This window comes from Zea mays, chromosome 4 (assembly GCF_902167145.1).
Source record: "Zea mays cultivar B73 chromosome 4, Zm-B73-REFERENCE-NAM-5.0, whole genome shotgun sequence".
Classification (NCBI taxonomy): Eukaryota; Viridiplantae; Streptophyta; class Magnoliopsida; order Poales; family Poaceae; genus Zea; species Zea mays.
In genome coordinates, this window is record NC_050099.1 from 246,366,172 (window position 1) to 246,377,772 (window position 11,601).

Here is an 11,601-nt window from a genome sequence, read left to right on the forward strand (position 1 = left end):
GTAGGAAAGGATAGGTCCTAAACCCACCCAGGAGTGACCGACGAGGCCGTGTTTATGACAAGACATGTGGTCGTGCGAAATTTCGGCAGCATAACCCCGTTGTTCTCCAATCGCACGCCTAAAAATGGTGCAATTGGAGAACAGAGAGGTTATGCTGCCGAAACTAAGCAGGAGCACATGCTTTTGTCATAAACACGGACTCTATCGGTCACCCCGAGGCTGTCCAATAAAGGGACAATTCCGGCCCAACATACCTCACATGCGTCGCTTGTAAGGTGTGTTGGGCCGAAACGGGTGACGCCTAGGTTTCGTTTGTTCACACTACGATACACCTATGATTAACTATAATCATCGTGCATTATTAAATAATTAAACTAATAAACCACAATACAATATTACATACGAAATAACATTGTTATAGATGACAAATCATATAAAATGACCTTATTTCCGAGGGCATAATAATTACCCTCGTAAATTAAAAATTTAAATTATCTAAAGTACCACTAAATAAACTAAAACAAGCTACTTTAATTACGTAATCAAATTTTGGCCGTCGGACATAACAAACTAAACAATCAAATGCATTCATACATACAATTCTAATCAAATACATTAATACAAGCATACAATTCTAATCAAATAAATTAATACAAGCATACAATTTTAATAAACAAAATTGCTAATTAAGTATACTCACTTAGCGGGCGTGGGGAGCCGGCCGGCGACGGGCGCACGGGGCCGTTGGCCGGAGCACGGGGCGGCGGCGACCGGCAAACGGGGCGGCGGCGGCGGCGGCCGAAGCACGGGGCGGAGCTCGGGGCGGTGGCCGGAGCACGGGCCGGACCACGGGGCGGCGGCGGCGGGACCACGGGCGCGACGGGCGTGGCGGCGACCGAGCGCGAGCGGCGGCGATGGTGGCGGCGACCGAGGCCGTGCGGGACGGCGGCGGCGGCAGAGAGAAACGGACGCGCGCGCGGTGAAATGAAAGCCGCGCGGGTCCGATCCGCGCGTTAAAAAGCCTTATCTCCGACGGCTAGGTACGGGACCGTCGGAGATAACCTTATCTCCGACGGCTCGGTACGAGGCCGTCGGAGATAAGCGCTATTTCCGAGAGCCGACTGTGGCCGTCGGACATAACCTTATCTCCGACGGCCTCGTACAGAGCCGTCGGAGATAAGGAGGCCGTCGGAAATGCTCTGTTTTACTGCAGTGGCTAGTCGAACAAAGCTAAACGATGATAAGATTAAAAGAAAAAATGATATTAGTAAGCGCCATATTTTTCACCTGCACGTGCCAAAACATATCAACAGTAATTAGTGCCATCCAAGTCGTACACAACACTCCTATTCATACCTTCAAATACATACACCCACTAACCGCACCTAGATCCCTACATGCCGCAAGTACTGACAATAATGGCATACCGTCAGGCTCGATGTCTTCGACTTGTATCCTGCGAAATGACTCGACTGCCTCCTCTACACGTCTCACTAGAAAAAATAGCGCCCTATCGGGCGCTGTATCACCTAGCATGGTTAAACAACCCGAGTCCATGCTTAATAACGCCTCCAGAACCTCACAGCGTCGTCAAGTCGTCATGACAAAGCAGTGGCGCGTTCCGAGAGCTCGAGCAAACCAGGGGACGGCCTCGGCGGCATTGCTTCTTCCTGTTCCTGGGCGTCCACCATTTCCAAGATCTTTCTTACGGTTGCCTGTAACCTCTCGTGACCACCTTCCAGTGTGGACTGACCAGCAGTTACGTTCGGTTGGATGGCCATAGCCTCCTTGTTTCCGAGACCCATGTTTGACGGCTTCGTTTTCGACTGTGCTTTCGCTGATGTTACTGCATTGGTAAAGACGTCGGGTTCCTTGAGGCCACGAATGATAGCCTGCAGAGTTTTGGGGCATAAAATGTAGCAGCAATAAGAAAAACAGCTTTCACGCCTACAAGATTGAGATCAGGACTAACCATGGGGCATAGTTATGTTCCCGGTACCTGAACAAAGGTAATCATCAGACCAATGTGATGATCTCTCTTAATTCAGGTAGGATAGGGAGGAATGGTCGATGCTTGGTACACGGAGGGCTAAGGGTGTTACCAGTTCCCCATCTCCTCCTCAGTTGCTGTCGATGCAATTATAAAGGCCTGCCATGACACAATACACGGGAGGATTCATTACTCATTAGCTCTCCGAGTCAGTTATCCAGTTAGCTACCAATGCACAGTAAGAAAGGGGCCATTCAAAAGACACCTATATGGTTCTCTGGCATGGCTGGCTATACATTGTATGCTGGAGAATGGACCATGAGGAAACATTTCTGTGATGAGTACAAGGCACATGAAGAAGGTAAAATATTGTATCTGATTCAGACATAACTACATCCTGTCATACAATTTCAGTTAAAAAAAAGATACTACATGCATATGCGAAAAATGAAATCGTTTCCACTCATGACAATTTCCGTGAGCATTTCGAGAGTTATGATACCATATGCATATTGTGAAAAATGAAATCGTAAAGATATTTCTTAAACATGGAAACCTGCAGGCACAAAAGAATTTATAAAACATGCAACCTATCAAACACAGCCAACGATAATCCGACCAATCCTATCAATTCCTGCAATGCATTAATGAGAGTAGTTATGTGTAGTGTTTGCTAAACTATAGTTTTTTTCTAGACAGTGAAACTATATCCAGTTACGTACAGGTGGCACTTTGTTTCTCAAGCCAGTGGATCATCAATAGGATACAGAGCATTTTTCCCTTTCTTTTGAATATATGTTACAGATAACAGTAGTTCTATACCTCAGTAAAAGGATCCTTAATGTCATACGGTCAATGCTGCTTTCCTGGAAAAAAAGAAATATATACACAATAATCAGACGTGAAACACGTTACGATATTCAACAAACATGTTGCTTCTGTGACTCACATAATTGGGGAAGATAACCATGTCAACGTTGTCAGGAACATCTAAAAGCAATCGCCTCAGGGAGTACTCTCGGGCACCAGCTTGATGAATCAACTCATCAGTATCGAGGTGAATGATCCAATCCATTCTAGCATCCTGTGACAATCAAACGGGGGACATTCACATCAATGTCACCCCTAAATACAAAAGGTTGTATCCTAAAAGTTGTGTTAGGGAAGTAAGAAAAGGATGCGGGGCAGGAAAATGTTGATAAACTGTTCGGAACTTGACATTATTTTTATTATAGCCTCCCCCTTTCATTGCTATAAACTGTATAGATACACTGCTACGCACAATCAATAACTCAACATGGTGAATTCCAGTGTTGTTTTCATATATCAATTTCTGCACAGCAGAGCTCGAAACAAGACTGCTACATAATTATAATATAATTCCCAATAGTGAGGAAAACGATGCTGAAAATTAAATAATATGAAGAGCAATGTATCTGCGAATATAGGCGTGGACAACAATTACAACACTTAGGAAAGGGCTATGGAAGTCAAGATTACTGTTTAAATCTATGCTAAAAACACAGAAAGTCAGTGCTTTAGTTCTCATGGAACGAGTATTTTAAGGTTGAAAAGGTTCTCATGGAACTGTTGTGTCATCGACATACTTTCTATCCTGTTTCTCTTTCAGTTCTTTAGTTCTGTAAATAATTTTTACCCCCTAAAGACACAGAAAGTCAGTGCTTAGATAATGCAAAGAAATAAGACATGATATGGGATAGAAATTACTTGTTTACCTGAATAGATTCAAGAACAGAGGTGACAGCTGGCTTTGCAGCCTCTCCTTCAACTAATAGAAAGAAATGTGAAACACCAATGACATTGTGATAATACAACCATGGAAGAATCTGGTGTAGGCCAGCAGATGTGCTTCCCGTGATACAGATCTGCAATCCAAGATACAGGATAAGCTGAATATAGGTACAGTTTGGGTTCAAAATGTGAACAAGATTATTGCAAAACAAAACAAAAAAAGAAAAAGAGGGGACAAGGTTTTAAGGTTGAAATGAAAAAATGGTATTGTTGGATCATGGCAAGTGTTCGCCGAGTGAGGCTTCTCAACAAACATTTTAAGATCACAGGAATGTTATATATCTTGTTTTCCCAAGTTCCTACCTTAATAACAAGGTAATCTAATATGCTTGGATTCATGCTGTTGCCAAAACTCTTGTGTATATGAATGTGATGATACAACATCTCCATATTGTGCAATCATGATTGTACAAACAAGGAATTTCTACATATACTGCAGCTACGGTTGCTCATGCAAGGGAACTTTCACTTGAATGCTACGACCTGCACTGCACAATTTACCGAACATAGAACGAGCGCTAGTGGGGAGGAGGCAACTGTTGCTTCAACGCGCAAGCAGAATCGCGGCACCACACGTGGGGATCCGGCTGCCTAGTGGGGAGGAGGCCGTGCGGGGAGAGAAGCCTGCTCGTCGCCTCCTCGAGAGGGCGACGACGGAGATAACCAGATCTTGGGATTTGGGGTTGGTGGGGAGATGGGGACGCGATGAGAGGTGATCGCGACAAGAACCTCCGTCCCCATCTCAAGCCTGCTCGTCGCCCATTGTGACCAGATCTCTACGATCTTCGAGTCGGCCAGCTGCACGTACCCGTAGGAGACGAGCTTGGACTCGGCGGCCGCATCCCCGAGCTTCTCAATCTGGATGACGCCCTCGAGCGGCACGCCTTCGTCCGCGACGCGGACAAGGACCGGGTCCTCGGTGGAGGAGGGCGGAGGGGCCCTCACCCGCGGCGGCTGGGGTCGGCGCGGCGCGGCGCGGGGCTTGGTCGGCGCCAGCGCCGGAGAGCGCCAGGCGGCGGCGCAGGAGGCGAGGGTTGGCGAAGAGCGGGTAGGGGTTGGTGGTGGACGGCCCCGGCGGCTTCGACGGCAGCCGCCGCGCGGAGAGGGAGGTGGGGAGGGGGGCTGGGAGGGAGGGAGGGACAGCCTCGGCGGCTTCGACGGCAGCCGCCGCGCGGAGAGGGAGGTGGGGAGGGGGACTGGGAGGGAGGGAGGGATTTGCACCTGGATTCCGGAGACCACGTCGAGGGAGGAGCACGAGCTAAATCGCGAAAAGACAGAGGATCTTTGTGCAAAACTGCGACCGTGAAACGCGGGGAGAGCTCCAAACAGCTTCAGGTTTTAATAACTCCGATGTGTTGTATCCAACGACCACCGTCGTCTCATGTTTTAGGAGGGGCTCTATATTTAGCGTTGGTTGCCATCGGATGACAAACTTTTTTTTAAGATAACATGGCTTAAGTACATGTGAGAGTTGCTCTCACGGTTAATATAGTAAATAAAAATAAATAAATATGACTCTCAGCCGAGCTCCGATGCAACGGTGATCTCCTCTCAGGGCCGTTCCTGGTTTTTCAGGGGCCCAGTGCGAAATTCGATATATAGACCTCATCCACACACAAATATATATAATTACTAGTCGGTTGTCCGTGCGTTGCGACGGTATACAACAATACCCACATAAACTATCCATTAAAAAATTTCAAGATTTTTTATTGATTGTCTCCGCTCTCTGTATAATATATTTTTTGATTTGGCTAACTGATGTTATTGTTTACTCCATGCAAATATGTCTTGGTACAACACGGTCAATAAAGTGAGCGATTAGAAAAGAGTTCACAACGATTGACTAAATGAACATAGATAATAAAATGACATAATTCCATCATAAAGAGACCAAATAAGAGAAAGTTTGTGAGATCAAGTTTATAAAATAAGTCCAATGAAGTCAAACTTATAAAAAAGATAGATCAAAATATGGAGTGGTTGCTAAAGTCAGACATCAATAAAAACTGAATGCGCTCCACATAAATTACGCTACTTCGTAGCAATTACTAACGTTTAAAACCAACAAATAACCTTTCATTTTGCTGTTAGTGTGACAAATCATTGCTGCTCCAACCAATTCAGCAACTTCAAACAACATGTAGTCTATTGCGCCAATGTGGTCTTAGAAACGACCTAATGCTTGCAAGAGCAAAGAACGTCGTGCCGTGTTTGGGCTGTAGCCTCGACCCGTAGTGCTGGTCCGGTCCGACACGATTATTTTTTATTTTACAAAAAAATGTATATACCTATATACAATTTATATTCAATATTAAAAATATCTTAACGTGATGTTCTACTGGTTAGACAGTTTTACCTAGTGTCTCCTGACCTTCTTCCATCGGGGCACGGGTTCAAACCCCACCTTTTGCACCATTTTTTAACATTTTACGTTGATTTAATTAAATGGATCGACGGGCTAACGGGCTGCCCGACACAGTTAGCAGGCCGACATGACGTGTTTGTGCCATAGTTGTGGCCCGTGTGCATCTAGCCCATGTCGGGCGTCGTTTCACTGATTTAATTAAATGGATCGATTAACTAACGGGCTGGCTCGACACAGTTAGCAGACCGGCATGACGTGTCTATGTAGCGGATTAATTTGAAATAGCTGTGAGGGTTTATTTATAAAAAAATGACGCATGACGACCGTTGAAACTGGTGCTTTAAGTATAGTATAGATATATATATATATCACCAAATATTTTACGTATAAAAATTATTATGCACTGTTTTATAAGATAACAGATATAAAATATAGCAAAAAACACTTACTTGTTATATGATATTATTAAAAATATCTTTAACATTTTGTGATACAAAGTCATCGCTTATATCATCGAGATCAATCTCATCCAACAGCTTTTTTTCGACATATAGAATCACCAAGCAATTTAACCTCTCTTGAGTTATTGTTGACCATAAATAATTCATAATTTTTTAAATTTTAAAAATCTTCTCTCTACCGAAGCAACCATCATATGTATAGTTTATAATACTCTCTCTATATCAAAATAAAATTTGTTTTGCTTCTTTAGTGGATTTATCATCATCATCAATATAAACATAAAAATTAAGAGCTAAACCGAATATTATTTTGAAACGATGAAGTATTCGATAAGTAATTGAGATATTAGTTTAACAATATAAATGAGACTAGTCGATAACTCGATAGCGTATTGTTTTTTGGGTATTTATGTCTAGAATAGATAGATTTAACAAAAAATATATACTAACGTCCAGTGGCTAGGGGGCCCGGTGCCGCGGCACCCGAGGCACCCCTCAAGACCGGCCCCGTCTCCTCTGCACGGCAGCTGGTACGGTGGTGCATGTTTCATGTTCCATGGAAGTGGTTGATGAAGCAACACAAGTGGACAAGAACAAACCATGCATACGTAGCTAGGCGTCCCGCACATGTTGCACACCTTACCTCTAGGTCTACATAGGATAGGTTTTTCAAGTACAACAAATACTTAGGAGACTGTATGATACACTCCAAAACTTTTAGGCTAACTGCAACAAATCTCTATTTTATTTCTGTCGGAGAGGAAATTCTCCGGCCGGGTGACGGAACGCACCCGCCCTAAATCCTAAGATGAGGAGGAGGCCTAAGCGTTTTGCCTGCTAGGTGGATTCGAGATGAACACAAGAACACACAAGGGTTTAGAGTGATTCAGACCGCCGAAGCGTAATACCCTACTCCACTGTGTGTAGTATTGAGTATGTGAGCTTGAGAGCTTGTATGAACTTGTGAGTATGAGAGTCTGTGTGAATTTGCCTTGTAACGTCGTGTGTCCTCCCTTTTATAGCTCAAGGGAGGCACGTACAAGGATGCTGAGCCCCGACATGTGGGTCCATGAGCAAAACGGAGGGAATACATTATAGAAGTAACTAATGCGAGTACGCCTGAGCAATCTTCTGGCGCCATGTTGTCCGTAGTCCATACAGTGTTGATATGTTGCGGCTGCTTCCTTGGTAACGCGTGAGTAATGATGGGCGTAGCGTACGCGGCAGCATGGGCGTACTGCCTGCCAGTGGAATGGACAGGCACGCCGCCTGCGGAATGGACTGGTCACCGCCTGCCCGCGGAATGGACAGGTCTCATTAAATGCGAAAGCGGCACATCACCTGCCAATAGAATGGACAGGGCTCAATAAATGCTGAGGCGGCACATCGCCTGTCAGTGAAATGGACAGGTGGCGCGCCTTGTCCGCAATAAATGCAGAGACCGCGCAGCCCAGAGGCCTTACATCAGGTTCCGCCCGTTGGCTTACGTCACGTGTACCATGCCACATGACAGCATCGGCGCTCCGCCTGAGTGGGGAGCTGAAGCGTATACGGTATGGCTCGGACACGTGTCGGCTCCGGACCCCGTCTGGCCTTGATTAAGGCCTGTGTATTCTCTGTCCCAGAATCCTGGGACCCTGCTGTGAGTGGCTCGGACCCCACACAGAGGGGTCCGGAACCCATCATAGGGGTCCGGTTTGCACCCGTGGGGGTCCTGGACCTTACCCGGAGGTCCGATCTGTATATACAGGGATCCAGCACTTTCACATGGGGGTCTAGACTCACTGTTGATACCTTGAAGTATATCATCTTCTCTGGCCATGCGGCGGCCCGGGAGCCGTCTACGTGGTGGGGTCAGGTGCTGTTGCTGGCCCAGAGTAGTCGCCCGAGGCTGGGGGCTAGATGAAAGTGGTAATTCGAACTGTTAGGACAAATTTAATATTTTAAAATAGATATGTATAAAATTTGATATTGATCTTTTTTTATGTTATCAAGCACATTAGTACAAATACGAATAAAATATTACATAAATTGTTTTATTTATTATTTGCTCCACATAACACAAAAAGTTGAAAAAATTACCGAATTTATTTCCGAATCCATACCGAAGTTTATATCTATTATTTAAAAAAATAAATGATGAATTTGAGGTTTACCTTTTATGAATATTTAGAAGCTGAATGTTAAAAACAAGAATACAAATTTGCATTATAGATTCTATATCTTATTTATTCGCAATCAAAGAAAAACGACTAAAAAACTGATTACCGAATAAATATCGTTTCCGACCGTTTTCATCCCTAGCTGGGGCAAGCTATGGTCTGGTCCTACGCACAGCTTCTTTACCACGCGACTAGAGATAGCCACATAGGTACCGCGTCTTCATACTGTAGTAAGGGGTACCTTAGTTTCAAGGTACCGATAATTTCCTATTTTAAACTTTATTATAAAAACAGTATCATTTACAGTTCTGTGTCCCTTATTTTACACTATCCACTGAAGATAGTTTTATATCGTAAACATAATTAAGAGAAAATATGCATAAAGAATCATCGAGAAATAAGCTCTTCGCGAAAAATATCAATTATTTCGGTCCAAATCCCAGCCTATCATAACTAAGCACCGGTACTGACGACGCATATAGGTGATGTACGGAGCAAGATCAGAAAAGAGAAAAGAGTGTCCATCACGGCATCAGCTCACAGCTCCTAATCCTGTAGCCAATTGTTAAAGGGTGTTTGGTTTCACCCAACTAAAATCTAGTCCATATCATATCAAATGTTCTAAAAAATTAATATAGTCTAATTATAAAACTAATTATATAGATGAAGATAAAAAAAGACAAATTTATTAAACATAACTAAGTCTATTTTTAATACTGAAATATTTAATGTGATGTAAAATAAACTTTAGTTAGAGGAGCTAACCTCTCCCACAAGATAGATGCCACGCGTAGACTAGACAAATACTACAAAACCTTAGAACGCTAACACATCCGGATGCATGACGTCTCTCGCTCCTTTGAGCGTACGTCTCTTTTGTTAAGGATATTCTCGATAGAGTTTCATTGCATTATTTTTAATACTGCTACATCATTACAAGTGACATAAAATAAAGAATTTTCTATATATTAAAGCGGGGAGCAAACGAGCGCAACCGTGCTTCCACGTCAGTAAAAATATCCATATCCATACGATGCTGCATCATCGGCTGTGAAAGTATCTCACGGCAACGAACCAGGCCGTATGAGCGAAAAAGATCTTTTTCCTGCAGGTGTTACCACGTTCGTAGCTTACTAGCTTCTAGGATACGCCTCGAGGCTTCTAGGTTACTTTCCCATCGTGCGAGCGGCAGACGTTACAGAGAAAATAAAAACGCCTGCCAGCCTTGCAATCTCTCCCAAATGGGACGACGCCTTCGATGTCGACCTGCGACCATGGAGACCTCCGACTTTGCGTATCAATTCCTCGCGCGGTCTCATTTTCGTTCGATTTCCTAAAGGTGCGGACAACTTATATAGTTATATCACTGTTTTTTGAACTCAAATCTCATACTTCTTGATATAAAGGTTTGGTCCTCTTCGTGCTTAACCACCGTCTCCTCTGCTGCGATATGCATCGGTCACACATGGCTCAAATGTCGGCGCCTCCTCCTCCAAATCCGTCTGACAGCCTATGTGATCCGTTCATGGCGATTATTTCTCCCTCCTCTCCGGCGTTCGTCCCTATGCCTCTCTCTCCATTCGCAAGGTTAGTAGCAACTACAGCTAAAGTTAGTAGCAACACATTATGCTTTGCATTTCTTATCTTATTTCTCTTAGTACCACCATTTTATTGTTTTTTAATCCTTAAATTGCCGAATACCGAAAATAGAATATAATTGAGAGACTAAAAAATAGTACCCCTTTATATACACAATTTTCAAAGAACATGTGCACTTATTATAGGCTAGCCTCTCATATAAATTAAATTATGGATACATCATTAGTTTTCTGAATTTCCAATCGTTCATCCACATAGACAAAATATCGTTCATTCATAACATTGCATGCTTCCTTACCGCTTTGAACAACACAAATCGCTTCTCATGCTCTGCATCTTCTGTCGGACGAGGTGTGGTTACTTGAAAAAAGAGAGTACTTTGTTCTATCATATTTGTCTTATATATACACATTGTTAACTTTCTGTCTTGACATTACTCCTTACCATATACACAACAAAATTTAATCTGTTCATTTTTTGGCTAATGTTACAGGTTGCCCAAAAGTTAATCTATTCATTTTTGGCTAATATTATAGGTTGGCCAAACGCTTGGAACAATGGAACTATTGCAAATTTCTTTTTACAGACTACAACTTCTACCAGACTACGTACAACTAACAAATCTTCTGCCAATGCATATAACATACGATTAAAGATACTATCTTATACATAACTTAAACGCATAAGTTTCATTATTTTATTTATTTTTATCAAAGGTAAAAGTAGCATAATGAAACATCACATGATATTTTGTAAAACAACAAAAAAAAACTACATTACACTGCATCCATCGAATGTCGTTTTCAACCTGTTCAAATATATAGAGGTTGTAAGAGCATCTCCAAGAGCTCTCCATAAAACGACTCCTCAAAATCAGTTTTAAGGGACATCTAAATAATAAGTGGAGGTAAATTTTAATCCTTTCTCCAACAGATCCCTTAAAGCAGCAGTTTGTTTCTGGGGAGCCCAAAAAACCCCTCATTTGTAGCTACAAATGAGGGAGTTTTAAGGGCTATGAAAAAGTTGGGGGCGCTTTAGGGGAACTGTTGGAGACATGTTTTTGTGTTTTTCCCAAAAAAATAGATTTAAGGGAGACTTCTGGGGAGCTTTTGGAGATGCTCTAACAGCTTTACACTATTCTTTTTTTTTTTGGTAAAACGACCAAACTAAAACATATTGGGATATATTTTGTAAACCAGAAGGTGCCCT

The 11,601-nt window shown here is 43.0% G+C and overlaps 1 protein-coding gene across 1 annotated transcript; it reads right to left on the bottom strand.

Moving 5' to 3' along the window:
* Positions 1-1,246: 1,246 nt before the first annotated feature.
* LOC103654925 (glycosyltransferase-like KOBITO 1) lies at positions 1,247-6,422 on the bottom strand. The gene is made up of 7 exons (XM_035967629.1): positions 6,417-6,422; positions 5,024-5,131; positions 3,727-3,876; positions 2,940-3,074; positions 2,813-2,856; positions 1,973-2,149; positions 1,247-1,892 (listed from the first exon to the last, which is right to left on the bottom strand). Exons 1-6 carry the CDS (start codon positions 6,420-6,422, stop codon positions 2,140-2,142), a joined length of 453 nt encoding a protein of 150 aa, XP_035823522.1. The 3' UTR covers positions 1,247-1,892; positions 1,973-2,139.
* Positions 6,423-11,601: the final 5,179 nt, after the last annotated feature.

What these genes read in the sequence shown, in the direction of transcription:
- LOC103654925 (XM_035967629.1), bottom strand. An exon ending in ACGTGGTCTCCGGAATCCAG is followed by an intron (nt 3,877 to 5,023) that starts GTGCAAATCCCT and finishes CTTGGATTGCAG; the next exon opens with ATCTGTATCACGGGAAGCAC. An exon ending in CTGTTCTTGAATCTATTCAG is followed by an intron (nt 3,075 to 3,726) that starts GTAAACAAGTAA and finishes TGATTGTCACAG; the next exon opens with GATGCTAGAATGGATTGGAT.